The sequence below is a fragment of the Mustela erminea genome, chromosome 3 (assembly GCF_009829155.1).
Source record: "Mustela erminea isolate mMusErm1 chromosome 3, mMusErm1.Pri, whole genome shotgun sequence".
NCBI lineage: Eukaryota > Metazoa > Chordata > Mammalia > Carnivora > Mustelidae > Mustela > Mustela erminea.
This window is the reverse complement of record NC_045616.1, coordinates 107,041,475-107,058,345: the sequence shown is the minus strand read 5'-3', so window position 1 is coordinate 107,058,345 and position 16,871 is coordinate 107,041,475. Positions and strand designations below refer to the sequence as shown.

At 43.0% G+C, this 16,871-nt stretch overlaps 1 protein-coding gene across 21 annotated transcripts in view; it reads left to right on the top strand.

The window, feature by feature from the left end:
* The window catches only part of TENM2 (teneurin transmembrane protein 2), a 1,222,850-nt gene that overhangs the window by 939,815 nt on the left and 266,164 nt on the right, over nucleotides 1–16,871 (top strand). For all 21 annotated transcript variants that reach the window (XM_032337070.1, XM_032337078.1, XM_032337077.1 and 18 more), the window contains one exon: nucleotides 13,224–13,462. In XM_032337070.1, the coding sequence (XP_032192961.1) occupies nucleotides 13,224–13,462 (239 nt within the window). The remainder of the gene's footprint in view (nucleotides 1–13,223; nucleotides 13,463–16,871) is intronic.

Here is a 16,871-nt window from a genome sequence, read left to right as displayed (position 1 = left end):
TTGAGCATCATGGTAAACTCAACTCATCAGACTTTTGTTGAAGCACCAAAGATAAGGAAATAAAGAAAGGCGTATAAGACAGGACTCTTTTGTCACAGAGGGGGAGGGAGGGTAAAGAAAGATAAATGGATTCTTCTCTGGGTGGAGGAGCGTATACATAAGATTTTTCAGAGATGAAAACTATTCTCGTATTCTTTTAAAAGTGATTTGGAAGAGAAAATGCACCATGAAATCTTTACGTTTGCAGAGATACCAAACCTATGAAGATAAACTGCTCTGTAGGGGGGCAGAGAAGAGACAGATAAGGAGCAAGTACATTTACCAAAAAAAAAAAAAAAAAATCCTTCTAGTCTTGTAGGAAGATTATCTCTGAGCTCCTGGTTACAAACCAGAAACTGGCCCTGAGATTAGTGTAAACTAATGCCTGAACATGTATGTCTGTTGGGTCACTGAGGAAAGAGAGGAGGGGAGGGCTGCAAAAAGCACAGCGTCATTGAGTAGAACCCCAGAAATTAGCCAAAAGTGCACTATCACTATTTTCGTAGACTGTTGTGAGTTCTCATGGAGATACTCCATGAGGTTATAGCTGACATGTCTCAAGAATGCCAGAAAAGCGGAGGAGAATTCCAACTTAAAAGATCAAGAAAATGGAAAGGCTCTCATTAAAATGTGCCAAAAAGCCTCCTCAGAATAGAAAGATGCGGGTTTCTCAAAGGATTTAAAATAACCATGTGTAGGCATAATGAGAACATGGTCTTGTTTACCAAAATCTCGAAACCCAGAGTGACAGGGCATCCCTTGAAGAGGACACCACAGGATAAATAAATAGATGTGTTGGATCTGAGAACAGATAGAAAAGTTTTCGAATTCTAGATCGGTTCGTTCTTTTGTTCACTTGCTAAAAACGGATCGAGCACCAAACATGTGCCGGGCATATTTCCAGGGGCTGGGGATACAGTGGTAAGGAAGACTAAATCTGGGCTCTCAAGGAAAGTATGTGCCACGGGAGGGAAACAGGTGTTAAGCAAGGAAAGAGGTACTCAAAGGCTAAGTGTGGAGCAGATGAGAAGCCTGCGTCTTTTTTTTTTTTAAGATTTTTTTATTTATTTGACAGAGAGAGACACAGTGAGAGAGAGAACACAAGCAGGGGGAGTGGGAGAGGGAGAAGCAGGCTTCCCACCGAGCAGGGAGCTCAATGCAGGGCTCCATCTCAGGATCCCTGGTTCATGACATGAGCCAAAGGCAGACACTTAACGACTGAGCCACCAGGGTCTTCATACCAGCGCCATCACTCCACCTCCCACAACAACCAGTCATTGGTGGTGGGCAGCTCCTGAGCTCCTGAACCTTGGCCAACGTAGGATAATAAAAAGCTGATCAAGGAAGGCTTTCTGAGAAAATGAGCTTTGAGGGGAGACTTGAAGGACCTGAGAACATGGAAACACATTGTGACTACACTGAGGTTCAGAGAAGGTTGGCATCTTCGAGGGATGGCAAAAAAAAGTATGGCAGAGACTTCAGGAACATAACCAGGGGAGGAGAGGAAGGGGTGAGATAGACCATACTGAGGTGCTTTGTAGACCTGGATAAGGAGATAGGTTACTTCTGAGTATAAAGGAAGTAGATGGCTTTTAAGCAGGAAAGTAATAGGATTTGATTTTGCTTGTAGACAATGACTGGTTCCTGTGTAGAGATGATACAAGGGACCAATGTGGGAACAAGGAGACCCATTTGAGGCTGCTATAGGCAGCGGACCAGGTACAAGGTGTAAGTGGGAAGAAGAGGACTGGTACGTGTCAGAGCCCAAGAGAAATGAACTGATGATGAATCGGGGATCAGGGAACGGCAGGAACTATAGTGAAGTCTAGCTAGGTACATGGCATGGCACCCAGCCAGATGCCACACACCAGGACTGGAGCACACATGCTTCCCTAGTTGTTGGAAATGTTGGTGATCCGCATGCATCTCTGCCAAGTTCTCTCTGGAACTGGACTTTAGCTGGAGGCTGGTCCATAGATTTGATAAGGCCCGACTCTTTCAGACCAAAATGGAGCAGCTCTCCAGAGCTGTCCAATGACGCAAGCCCAACAGCTCCAGAGCTCCCCATGAGACTGACCAAGGAACCCTTCCAACAGCGTCATGGGTCAGCTTCTCTCTCTGCCCAGCCTGCTTTCTTCACTCCCTCACAGATGCTGTTCCCAAGAGCACTTTCTAAGAAGCTGCTGCCTGCATGCCTATTTCTTTCTCAGAGTCTACTTCCTGGGGATGGCACCTGCACAACTGATGGGCAATGACTCCATTAACCAACATGGGTGGAACAGAAGGACAGTGTGCAGTGAAAATCAAGAGTTGTGCTGGGTCCTGGTAAATTTGAGATGTCTGACTATATTCAAATGCAGATAGGGTGATAGATGCAGTACTGATGGTGGCTTGAATATTCTGGACAAAAACCAAGACCCCCAAGGCAGCACAAAAAAGACCACCAAGCCTTTTTATCACCAAAGACTGGACTAAATTTCCAATGGGTCTATCCTATCCTACCTTAGTTCTTTTTTAAATTGAATGCTCCTAAAGATCTACCTTCCTTTGCTCAAAGAGAAGACATAATTTAAAACCCTTTGTTTTAAAATCCAGATCCCATGCCCTCAAAACCTTGTGTAATATAGTAGTCATCATGCCTACCTCTCTCCCACTGCTTACCCTGTGGGTCACTGTGTTTCAACCACAGGTCGTTCTCTCGTATCCTCAAAATTTAAGACCTTCCTACTACAGGGCCTTTGCACATACTGCTTCCTCTACCTGGGATGCTCTTTTCATCGCTCCTTGGATGATTAACTCCTAATCCTTAGACTTCCCCTTTTCGATCATCTCCTCAGAGAGAAGTGACCATACTAATATAGTCCCAACTTTTTCTTAGTCCCTTTTCCCTTCATTGCATTTCTCACAATTTGTAATTTCTCATGTACTTGTTGGTTCACCTGGACTTCAGTTTTGTTTATTCCACCTGTCTATCCACTTAGTAATTCTGTTTGAGGAGGAGGACTTAACATTTTATCCAAAGCATCTGGTACCTTGTGATACATATTCCATGCTCAATAAATACTGGTTGACTCATGACTTCATATTTTAGATTTTGAATTGTTTCGAAGAAAACGGGGAACATGGCAGCTGTGTGTTAGACACCTCCTGTGGGGCAGCCTCTGTGCTCACAGATTGTTTTCATGATCTCTTTCACCCCTTTCACGGTTCTGTAGTGCAGATACTGTTACCTACCCATTTTTTGGAAGAGGCATCTGAGGCTCAGGGACATTATATCAGCTTTCCCAACAAAATGCAGTTCCTGGTGCAGTTGTGATTTGAGTACAGGTATGCCTGACTCCAAAGCCTGTGCATTTCCACTGTTCTTAATTGCTGTGTTCCTTCAGTACACAGTACACAGTTTGTGAGCGCCTACTATGAACAGAGAAAGATACCAGGAAGCAAAAGATATAGGACCTGCTTTTGAGAAGCTTGTAATATGACTGGGGAGACAAGGCAAACACACAGGACAAATGTGGTAGCATGAAGCAGAATATGATAAAGGAATATGCCCTAAGGTTTCTTCCAGCTCAAAAATTCTTTGACTCTCTGAATGGTACAGGCAATAAACTCGATGGGAGAAATCATTCTGCTCGTTGATTGTATCTGATGGCGGGCATTCTTTCTTCATCTACCTCTGGCTGCCGGTGAACACAAACGCAAGTCTATTTGAAATGGCTGTCTCTACACTCCCATATTATAGTGTGTGGTGAATTCAAGGTCAAGTTTGAAGTCAAAGTCAGAAGTCTTTGTTTTTTTCCTCTAGTATATCAAGACTTTTACCAATTAACTTGAAAAAAGTCAACAAGTTAACAACTCCAGGGGAAAAAAAAAGACTCTTCATTTCATCCCAAAGACTCTGAAATGGATTTGCTCACAAAACACCAGGTTTCTTTAGTGACCTCCAGAGACCTTGCCTGTCACACTGAGCAGTATATCATTTCATGGGGGGAAAAAAAAGAAGTTTTACCATGAAAAATGCTATGTTATATCACAGTGTGACACTATTTAAATATCAAGAGTTGAAGCTTCTATTTAAAAAACGGAAGGCAATAAATTGAGTTGCTAATTATTCCAGCTGTGAGTATTTTTGGTATGACTGCAAATTTTGAAGAGGGCAAAATAGAGGATTTTCCTGTTGTTCATGGCATATGCAAATGTAGTGATAGTCCCCTATGATCTAAAAGGTTCAGGGATCAGAAACCTTGAAAGCCTATTTTTCATTGCATCAAAATTGGTTTGAGTCTAAGCTTAGGGAATCGTGAAATGAAATGGGCTTTTAATTATACTAATTGGGTTACTGGCTTCTTCAAACTTGGGAAGTAGCAATTTTTAAAAAACATTTTTAAAGTTTTATGTTAAAAAGCAACAGTTCACTTCTCAGCCCAAGCATAAATTCCCAACTGGAAGAAGAGAAGAAGCACATTAGTAAAATCTTCGATTCCTTCCCTTCCTAATAAAATTGTTTTTAGGGGGTTGGGATGCCTACAAAGTCCTAGTCATTGTGCTGATTAGAGTGGTTCATGCATTTAACAAATATTTTAAATGAGATGGGTACTGTCCTAGGTCAGGGAGACCTAGCAATGATTCCTGCCTTCCGGCGATTAATAGCTGCATTTATTGACCATTCGTTGGATGTCAAGCTCAATGTTGGGCATCTCACGTGAATAAAGTCACCCAATCTCCCTAAACAAGCCCATGAAGGTACTAACATTCTCTCACTTTACAGGTGAGGCCACTTAGAGAGATAAGTAACTCTGTAGTTACAAGAATAGAATAGACAAGAATAGAAGCCAGGACCCAAATCCTGGTTATCCCAAGTCCAGAATCTGCAGGCTTAATCCTGCCTCCTTGATATGATCCTACTGTTTTCAAAAATAAGAAGAAAAAAAAAAATGTTTCTATGTAGGGGAAAAGCCTGACTCTAAACCTCAAATGTTTTACTAGTCTTCCTCTCAAGACGATCGAGTTTTTAGAGGGTATTATGCTTAGTGAAATAAGTCAATCAGAGAAAGATAACTATCAAATGATCTCCTGATATGAGGAAGTGGAGATGCAACGTGGGGGGCTTGGAGGGTAGGAAAGAATAAATGCAACAAGATGGGATCGGGAGGGAGGCAAGCCGTAAGAGACTCTTAATCTCACAAAACAAACTGAGCGTTGCTGAGGGGAGGGGGGTAGGAAAAGGGTGGTTGGGTTATGGACATTGGGGAGGGTATGTGCTATGGTGAGTGCTGTGAAGTGTGTAAACCTGACGATTCACAGACCTGTACCCCTGGGGCTAATAATGCATTATATGTTAATTTAATTTTTTTTTTTAAAAAAGAGGATAGAATTTTGCTCTCTATTTTTTAATTTATGACTTGATTTTTTAATAATATGTACATGTTATATTTGCAAATAGGAAAATAAAGATAGAACACTTAAAAAGCAACTTAGTTTTGCTCTTCAAGAAGTGACTCAACAGTATAATACCCAACATCATCTTCCTCATTATCTCTCCTGCTTTTTCCATCCCATCCTATAAGGTTCTCTTCTCTCTCTCTCTCTCTCTCTCTCTCTCTCTTTCTCTCCATACCCCAGGTCTCTCTGCATCTCTCTCAGGAGCCCACCCATCGAGTTTCCCCTCTACCACCATCATTCCTTCTTGTACTGGAGAGTATAATAATGATGCTGGAAAGTGTTGTGGTTATTTAACCTCTCTCCAGCTAAATGTTTTATTATAACTCCTGAAAACCTAATTACAGTAACTTTACATGCTACAGTACCCTTTATGGGCTGCCTCTTTATTAAACTTACTCCTTTAGAGACAATAAACCTGATGCTTCAAAGGGCAGAGCCAGGACCAGTAAAATGTGATGAAATCGCCCATTTTCCAGTGCATACCTGATCTCCCTCGCTGATCACCCCAACCCCACTCCAGGTACATTTCTGCTTCTATCCTTTCTCTGGCTTTTTATCAAATTTCAGCAACTGCATGTATGATATTAAACATCTTTTAGGGATTAATGGGCTGTGTATCATTATTTTCATCCACTCCTCTGAATACCTGTGAGTTTATTTATAGGGGAGGTCAATTTTCTCGGTAGAACAACAGTCAACACCTGGTTTCTCTGATAACCAGATCTGCAGTTTTGCACACAGAGCTATGTTGAGACCATTCAATAGTTTTGCTTGATTTCAAGGAGAATGTTTCCCGCAGCTGACTTCATGAGCAGGAGAGAACTCATCTGCACTGTTAGTCATTCGTTGTTGCAGTTAGCTGAATGGTACACTGTGAGGAAATAGTGGGAAATAGATTGAGAGAGAGGAGAACAGAGAGCATTGGGGGTGGGGACAAGAACTTGACCTTTGGAGTTGAGGCAGTGCAATTATTTGTGTAGTACATTTCTGTTTCAAAGCCCTGCTGGGATTTCCCCCTGGAATAAAGCCAAACCAATAGAAAATAAGGAGACTACCTCTTAGGATCCCACTGGTTGCAACCTGAGTGATGGCACTTGGTGTTAAGGGATTTTCCGTTTGTTTCCTTCTTCAGTAGGGTTTGAGGTTAATGAGCGAGTTTACTGGTGATTGACTCAGAAAAAGGAAAAGAAATCTTCTGTTGGAGTCTCATGTAGTTTAACCAGCTATGACTTCTCAATGCTTCCATCCTAGATTAGTCAAGCTCCTTCTGTATCATAAGAATAAAATAAAAATTCACAGTATTTTGAATTGATGGGGGTCCCTCTTACACGGATGCTATGCATGAGTTTCTTGTTTGTTAGACGTCTTTTTAAAATTTTCCATGCTTGTTTAATCAGAGAAAACGTATGCCCTTAATTTTCTAAGCCAATTTGAAATCCTGGTTTGCCAGAATTCTGCCTCAGATACATGTCTTTGCTGTCATGTAAAATGCCTGGGAGAATGGTTGTTAGGTATGCTCACTCACTCTCGCTCTCTCTCAGTTTTTATTAGATAGTTTTGTTTTCACATGAGGAAAAATGACATTTACCAAAAAGATAGCTTTAGGTGAAGTGATGATGACTGTATTCTTAAGAACTCACTAGGATCTAGGGTCCAGAGCTGAGGACGCAGAGCCACTGTCTTTCCTTAGCCTCACCATTCCCTTCCATGGCCATTTGGAGCCCCTAACCCGGGACAGGAAGGGCGCTGGGTGCCAGGACTGAAGCGCACATGGCTAGGAAGGGAAAGAAGCATGCGAGCTCTTCTTTTATTTTTTGTAAGACATCAAGGACTGGTTTTCTCTATCCCTTTGAGTGTTAGCAAACTCCAAGGACAGCACTTTGGGGTCCCTCATTTGCCTTTCCTTTCCGAGGCACAAGTGGCCAATTCTGAGAGCAATTGAGTTGTGCTTGAAAAATGTCAAGTGCATTTGGAAACTACACATTTTTGCTGATGCCTGGAGTCCTGAGCTGAGCTACTTCCATGACCGACTGCTGGGAAGAAGTTCAGTTGGGGCATCACAAATGATTCATCAGAGCATACTGAGCAGGCCCCCGAGGGGGAAAAGCTGTCTTAATAGCCAGTTCAGGGAAAAATCAGGAGAAGTCCCCTAAGCTGCCTTGGTCCTCCCAATAACCATCTGGCTAGACCATTACCTTATGGGCCTTGCTTCATTTTATTGATCTTGTTTTTCCTTCCTGCAGCATGTGACAGCAATCCTTGGGTGAATCAAAGCTTGCATTTTTTTCAACTTGTGATCATAAGAATTTTCAAACATACAGAAAAGTTGGGGGAGTAGTACAAACTAAGAATAACCACCTGGTTTCAACAATTGCTATCGTTTTACCACATTTGCCTTATCTAGAAACAGACCTAGAGATCTTTCTGCTGAATCATTCAGAAGTAAGTTGTAGCCTTCTTGATACTTCGCCTCTGAAGACATCAGCATTCAAAACTCTCATTTAAAAAGATACATCTACTAAACATCTAGGGTGTTCCCTAGATGTATAGAATTTTAAGATACATCTACCAACCATCAGATACATTCGAGAGGTACAAAATGGTTAGGGTAGAGTTTCTTAAACTTCAAAATACATTAGAATCCCATTGGGAGCTTCTTAACCAATAACTGCCCAGACCCTAGCCCTGGCTCTGGATGGAGGCCAGAAAGTTGTACTTTCCTAACAGAGAACTCCCATGATCACAAAGCACGTATTTATAAGACATACTCTGAAGATCACTTCTTTAGAACCTTTTTTAAAAAATTTATTTATTTGCTGAATTTAACCTTCTAAAGATTTGCAGCAGCAGGTGTAGCTCTCCTGTGAAGAAACAGGAGTCTACATTATCTTTTGTACTTTGGTTTAATCATTTTAAGCATCAGAAACTGGGAAAAAAAGGGCTATGATAACCAAATGAGTTTCATTTAGCTAGGGTCATTCCAGACACCACCATAGCAAAGAGAGGGCTGAGAGCTATAATCTGCTAGGATTAATGCAGTCTGGAAAAGTATGTGGTATTTGTTTGTTTGTTTGTTTGTTTGTTTTTCTAGTGAAAGGACATGAGTTTGTATGCATCAATATAAACATCTGCCTCGATGCACATAAGTAAACTTGTAAATCTGGAAAACAGAAGTCAATGTGGTGGGAGGAATCCTAATTTTAAAATTAAAATTGTTCACAGTGCTATCCTGTTAACATTCACAGTTTTGGCCTTGGAAAGTTCGTAGGTCATTCATTTAACGAGGATTTGCTGAGTACCCACTATGTGCCAGGCTCTCTTCTAAACATCAGGGTACAGTGTTGAACAAATGAGACAAAACACTTGTTTATTTTAAACGCCATAGAAGTTCAGATCTAATGATGGAGATAGATAATAAATAATATACAAATACATATATTATTTAGAAAGATAGGGACACTTGGGTGCCTCACTTGGTTAAGCCTCTGCCTTCAGTTCAGGTCACGATCCCAGGGTCCTGGGATCAAGTCCCGCATTGGGCTCCTTGTTCAGCGGGGAGCCTGCTTCTCCCTCTGTCTGCTGCTCTCCTGCTTGTGTGCTTGCACTGTGTGTGTGTGTGTGTGTGTGTGTGTATGTGTGTGTGTGTTTCTCTCTCTCTTTCTCTCTGACAAATAAGTAAATAAATCATTTTTAAAAGTTTAAAAAAATAAAGTAGTTAAAACAGAATGGAGAATGACAGAGAAAGAAGCAGGGGAAGGGCAGGGAAGATCTCCCTGGGAAAGTGACACGGAGCAGAGTGGAGAATGATGTGAAAAAACAAGCTGTGAGGTATTTCCAGGCAAAGGAACAGCATGTACAAAGGCCCTTAGGTGAAAATGGGTTGGATGTGATATGATGAGGAATATCAAAAAGACAGGTCAACTGATGGAGTGAGAGAGGCTAAAGTGGTAGAAGGTATAGTTGGAAAGACTATAAGCCAGAAGGCAGACCACGGCAGGGCACTGTAGGTCCTGGGAAGGACTTGTGACTTTATTTTACATGTTATTGGAAAACTTGATTGATTGATTGATTGATTGATTGATTGAGGGAGGGCATGGGAGAATATTATTGACATGTGACATAACCTGACTTCCTTTTTAGAAAGAAGTGTGTAAAATACACTGAGTTGTCAGTAGACAATTTTAAGATCTCGGGAAAAAATCCCATACCAGGACGCCTGGGTGGCTCAGTGGGTTAATCCTCTGCCTTTGGCTCAGGTCATGGTCCCAGGGTCCTGGGATCGAGCCCCACATAGGGCTCTCTGCACAGCAGGGAGTCTGCTTCCCCCTCTCTCTCTGCCTGCCTCTCTGCCTACTTGTGATCTCTCTCTCTGTTACATGAAGAAATAAAAAATCTTAAAAAAACAATCCCATACCAAAAAAAAAAAATCATTTCCTTCTATTATTTCTTATGAATGAGTGCATTAAAAATGACATTAAAGCAATTAAACTTCTTAATCTTCATCTTGTGACTTCTCTGATGTTGCCAAAACATTGTTTCCAATTTACAGATTCTGTCCACAAATATGACCGATGTTCAGTCACCAGGCACTGGGGCAGACACATGATTGATAGATAGATAGATACATGCATACACACATAGATATAGGTAGGTACATAGGTAGATAGATATCCAAGTGTATAATAGATTCTTCAATGCAAAAAAGTGATCGAAGATGGTATAGATACCAATCTTTTGAAACCGGGTTCCCAAGTGGTGACTAGGAGCTGGCTAGGGTGCAGTGGGTGGGGAAGCATAGGAACAGCCATTCCCGAAGGCATGGCACATCATTCCTGAAGGCATGGCAGCACAGACAGCCAGATTAAGGAAAGATGCATCTTCTGGTGTGGCTGAAGCAGAGTTCAGGGATCAGGGAGCACAAGGTTAGAGACAAGGGTAAAACAGTTGGGTAATTGTGAAGAGTCTGGTCCTGTATTGAGATTTGCATTTCTTCTTGCAGGCATTGGAGAATCAGCCAGGATTTATAAGGCAGCGCACAATGACATTTGTGGTTTGGAAAGAAAAGCAGCAGGAGGGTTGAAAGGGGAAGGTTGATGGGAGAGGTTTTCAGAAATAAAATGGATAGGATTCTTTCACCCGTTATATGGGAGCAGGTGAGAGGAAAGGAGGAAGTGAAAAATGGCAGCTTGGACCTGGGAATTACAGGAATGCAGGAAGAGTGTGAATGGGGAGGGGAAGGAAAAGAGTCCGTGCTTGGGTGTACTTGTGCAATACAGCTATGGAATGGGGGGAGAGAGAGAGAGAGAGAGAGATGCTCAGTATACACCTGGCATGGGAGTCTGGACCTCAGGGAGGAAGCTGGTTCGAAATGGACCCTTGATGACTTGAGTCATAGGATGCCTGAAGCCACGGGAAGGAGTGAGATCTCTGTGGGGTTGAGATTTGATGCCCCTGTATTTCTAGATATTTATTAATAATGGCTTACGATGTCTTTATATTTCTTGGTTTTAGTTTAATACTCTATTTTCACAGCCCACCCTTGGGAAATTGTACAAGAAGTACATCTAAGCTCGTTCTGAATCAAATTCCAGCGCTTTTCATCACCCTGACTTTCTGGTGTGCATATGTTCTAGCTTAATTATAAGGCTGTGGACTATTATTTAGTGATTTGGAGAACTCTTCAGGTGTTTGTTTGACATTTGTCAGGCTTTAAATTAAAACTCGTATTTCAGACTCCTTATGTCGTTTTGAGAATTAATAATAAAAGCTACTCATAATGCACCGACCATTTGTTATGAGACACACCTTTAGTTAGGTGCCTTTCCTATGTGATCTCATGTAATCCATACAACCATCTATGCTGTGACAGGAGGTGCCAGGACCATCATTACCCCCATTTTACAGATGAAGAGATGGAGGCTTTTAAGAACAGTATTGCGTAACTCACAGAAGCTTACTTGTCCAGGAATGGTACTTGCTAAGACTTCCATCCAAGTGAATGTTCCTCCAAAATGCTTCTTCTAAACCCTGTGCCTCCTGCCACCTCTTCCAAAGGTACTTTTCATCCAGAGTGTTAAGAGAGTACTAAGTACTAAGGAATACAGAGGCTTATTTATGGGATCCAACCTCTTGCCTTAATTCAGATCATCAAACATACTTAGAGTATAAATAACGTTTTTAAGTATCAGTTGTTTGTTTTAATGTTAGCTATGCCAAATCATTCTCTAATCGGATACTCATTTTCTGACTTGTCAGTCATCCCAAGTTTGTTTGATCTTTGTCAAGGATTAAAATACTTTCAAGGTTTTGTCTGGAAGCAGCTAAGATCCAAATACTTGTAATAATAGCAAGCCGGCCTCAGAATCCCACCGGGATAGCCTGCTGGGTCCTGTATGCAGGGGCAGTATGGTGCATGAGGTCAAACCAAAGGGTCTGGAGTCAGGCAGATGGGAGTTGTAGCCCCAGTGACCCTGCTTGCTACCTTCAAGCTTCCATTTTCTCATTTGTAAAACTGTGGTAAAAATATAGGGTTGATGTGAGGTTTGGATGCAAGTTAAACATTTGGCGTCATAATTGACACATGGTATGTAGTCCATAAGTATAGTTGTACCTGCTGAAGACTTGAAGAAGAAGCAATTACCTGTATGACATTTTGGAGTCTTAGAATCTCAAGGTCACAGAACTTGAGGGGACTCCATTCAATCACTCATTCATTCATTCATTCATTCACTCACTCACTAAAGTTTCCCTTGCATGCTGAGCTTTGAGCTGTGTACTGGGAACATAAAAACGAACAAGGTATAAAAGAAGACATAGTCCCCAGTCTCCAGCTGCTCAAACTTGAGACACTACTTAATCCATGCTTTAAAGTCCACTGTCTATTTCCTGGAAGAGAATTCATCATTTGAAACAAGGTGTGGCGAGTCACATTTGAAGTCTTATAAATGGCACACATAAGAGAGAAAAATCCGTCAGAGAATTTATGGTCCTTGAAGTGTCCTTGGAGATACCATCCCCTGACCCTGAGGAAGGGTTGTGGTAGGTAGCAGCAGGCCCCATTACCTATTGCCACACTGTAGCCCAAGGGACCAAGAGCACCTTGTGTAATTGGTAGGCAAAGAGGTTACCAAAGAAAAAACTATGATCATCACATGAGCTAGAGAGGCGGTCCCAGGATAGGAAGCAAGTCAGAGGGCAAACAGCCCAGGAAGAAGGCTCAGGAAAGACAGTTGAGAGTAACACTCAAGAGCTCGGACTTTGGCATGAGATAGGGCTCCAAGTTCACATCCCTGGACAATTGTTTGACTTCTCTAAGCCTGATTTCCCATATCTTAAATGTATGGATATTTTAATACTTAGTTTGTAAGTACCTGTGAGAGTCTATTTCTAGTGCCTCTCCCAGTACGGTTGTAATACACAACACTGCTTTGCATCATCGTCATCATCCTCATCATCTCCAAGTGACAGACAGTAACCCAGTTTCCATTTTTGCTTTGAATACTTTTCAGAATTGTTGTGGAAGGTAAAATCTAGACCTATATGGGAACACAGAAAATGTTGTGAGTTTACGGAATTAATTTATGTCAACGTCAAATGAAATCTTTGCCCTTCTGTCCTTGACAAGGTAGAGCTGGGTCCTAGGACCGTACTAGAACTAGAAAAGCAGAGTGAAAGAAAAGGCAGCTAGATGTCCCCCAGGAGCCAGCCATGTCCATGCTGACTCTTTCCCTTTTCCTCACCAGGCACTTTCTCTTTAAGACCTCCTCGGGGAGCACACCCCTGTTTAGCAGCTCTTCTCCGGGATACCCTTTGACCTCAGGAACCGTTTACACGCCACCGCCCCGCCTGCTGCCCCGGAATACCTTCTCCAGGAAGGCCTTCAAGCTGAAGAAGCCCTCTAAATACTGCAGCTGGAAATGCGCCGCCCTGTCCGCCATCGCCGCAGCCCTTCTCTTGGCGATCCTGCTGGCATATTTCATCGGTAAGTCGGGGCAGTCTGCTCCATGACCCTGGCCATGAGGGGTGGGGCAGAGGCCGTAGACTTGTGAATACAGCAGGCTTCTCTTGTCTGTACAGCTTGCTTGTTGGCTCCTGAAAGATGTAACCAATGAGGGAGGGATGGGAGTGCTTTTTCTTTCCTGAAATGTGTTTAAATCTGATGAGCTCCTTTCTCAAGATTCTACATAACATTTATCAGATGTGTAAGTAAGCATCCCTACTGTATTCTTTCTTGGAGACGAGCTAAAAATTGTTGTTTCTCCCAACCCGTCCCTCATTCCCAAAGTGGCCTTCTAGTCTCTTCCATCCCTGGATTTTAACCCAGGTCTGTACTCTAAAATGCGTGCAACATGGATTAACTTCCACCAAAAACCAAAGAGAGGAATAGCGACCAGCGTGTCTGGGAGCATCTTGATTCAAAGGGAACATCTAGCTGAGTAGCCAGCTTATTTCCAGAGATGTGGAACAGAAACAGGATTGAGCAGTCCAGTCATCTCTGTGTGGAATCAGGTCACCCACACATACTGTGGATCTCGCCCACATCCCCTCCTTAGCTTCTGCCCCCTTAGTCTCAACTCGAATTGCGCCACGATTGTGCATCAGGTTCATGTCTCATACCAGCTGTGCTTTGCGAGCTCAGATTATAACTTAGGGTAGCAGGCTGGTGAGGTTGCTGGGTTATCTTTCTTCCTATGCCAGGGATGTTGGTTTGCATCGATCGGGGCTAGCCCTGTAACTCTGGCAAGCAGTGGATGCGAGAGCTCAGGGGTAGGGCACCCCATGCATATGAGCATCCTGGGCTGGCCACAAAGCCTGATCACAGCTCCTGGCCCCAACAGAGAGCCCTGGTGTTGCTTCTCTGTGAACTGAGCTTACCAACAGCAGAGCTCCTGGCCCAGGCAGAGGCCACAGCGATGTTTGTTCAAGTGTATTTGAAACACTTGATGGTTCCAGCTTGGTTTCAGGGCAGCTGTGATATACCTCCCTAGTTGGGCTGCGCCATATTGCAAAGCAAGCCTATAAAACACCAGCAGAAAGAGGCCAACTGCAAAGTTCTTCTCAGTACTTATGCTGAGGGAAAAAGGCAATCCTGATCAAGGGACTCTGTCCCTTCTCCCTCAACACTGGGGCTTGCACACTTTCTTCATCCTCAGACAGCCAGTGTGGTATCTTCCAGAGAAGGAATTGGTCCAGGACTTCCCAGACCATTCTCTGCAAGCTTGCCTGATGGCAAGGGCAGGCAGCCTTGCGTCCCCAGTAATCTGGGGCTCTGCCCAAGGTCATTACTAGCCAAAAACTGATGTGAAGTTGTCACTGTCTTCCATAAGATCGCTATGCAAACCTTAATACAGAAAAATCCATTTTACATTTCTTGCCAGTCGCATCTCCTAGGAATGACACTCGGGGGAAAGGTACCATGTTTATCTGGAACTCTGCAAAAGCCTTGGTGCTATAAACCCCAGCCCCACATGGGGACTGAGGTCTGACATCCATGTACCCCTAATTTAAAGTCATGTCTGCTTCTCACTTGCTCTTGATGAAGGATGGAGTAATGGATTGACTTGAGGGAGGGGGTAGGGTGTCCGTTGCATGTTCTGCCACTTGTGTAGAATCTTTTGCGTCATTAGAGGTAGTTTTGTGTACTTCCCCAGGTAACTGTTCAAGGAGGCATGGTAGAAGCAAATTGAATTGCCTTCAGGGTCTTTGCATGATTTGGCTTTGTGTCAGAAACTTCAAAAAGGGTCCATGAGCTCACTTCTCAGGCTTAATGTTCTGCTGAGCTGATGGGCACCATGGGGAGCCCAGATACAGAAATTGAGGCTCTACTCACCTCCGCCAATACCATCCCCAGTGTACCTCCTGCTCTACTTGCCAGAGAGAGATAGATGACTACTGCCTGATGTATTGAGCTTGATAGTTAAAATATAATAGCTTTCTGTAGGGTGATTACATAAATGGGAAACCATACAGTGAGAGTTTAATGTTTTAATTCGGTATGTAACTTGTAAATGATGGATTAGGACACATATTTATCCTCCGTCTGGAGGCTACTGGAAGCTGGACCTGAGCATCTTAGGATGGTTTATTAGATTATCATCTATCATTTTCTATTATGTATGCTTTAGGTAAGATTATTCTTTAACCCTGGAGTATTAAAGCATAGTTGATGACTCAAAACAAGTGATGGTGGGGGCCAGTGTCCCCGGCGGTGATGGTGGCGAGTGTGGAGCCAGAGACCTGCTCTCCAGAGGGGACTGCAACGCTGCAGTCACCATGAGGGGTCATGGCCTTGAATGCTGATCTTGACCCAGTGATCCCATTCTCCTCTGCCTTGACAAAGTTGTTTTCCTTCTGCATCTAAGTTTCCTAAGTAAAATCCGGAAGCATGATGGTTATTTACGTGCAAAAACTCCAAAGTATGGTGAGGATTAATTAATGTGTATAAATCACTTTGAAGATGAAAAGCAGTATATTATTAATTACAGAGCTGCAGGGGCATAAACAGTGCATTATAAACACAGAGAAAAATGCTGTTGGGAGCAATGAGTGATTGTGCCCACCGAGAAAACAAGTCATCAGGGAAGGACAGAAGGGCAACATAAAAATCAAAGCCCTCCTATTAAGGACACCCGAGTTTCTAAGACCTGAGCTCATTCTGGTTCATACATGACTCCATGTTCTGGTAGAACAGGGTAAGTCCTGGAACTGAAGCATCAATCCCGAGATATTTATGGATAGGCACCGGGTTCAGGCCTGCCGGGAGCTGTGACAATTAAGTCAAATTACCTTCCTTGCATGTTCAAACCCATGAAGAGAAGACTCCAGAAATGAGCCACCTGGAAAAGTTCAGCGCCATGATGAGTTCTTCCCCACATCCAGCACACGAGTGAGTGTGAAAGCAGACTTGGGCACATTGGAAGATGTGGGCCTTCACCAACTCAGGAAAGATCCCCCAGTTCCTCCTGACACAACTGGGGACAAAGATCTTTTAGGATGCACTCTCCAGTCAGATTCTTCCTATGCTAGATTCTTCCCGCATACATAACTTCCTGGAGTAAATTACTCTGAAAAGCTGCATAAACTCCTTGGGGATCATTCTGTGCATCACTCAGCCCCTGGTCCACATGTTTTCTTGGGAGTACTGGCTGTGAAATGCAAGAGAGCTTCCCTCTCAGGAACTTGTCTTACATGCTAGGGCCCCTCAAGTGCTCTCCTGGCCTGCAATGCCAGAAATCCCTCAGTCTCTGAATCATGTAACCAATATAGAATTCCTCCCCTGTTTTATGCCAACTCTACTGTGTCTTTATCCTCATAGCACACATAACAATAACTGATTGGCAACTTCCATTTGTTGAGAACTGTCGGCTTTTTCGTGGAAAGCACCTTTATGT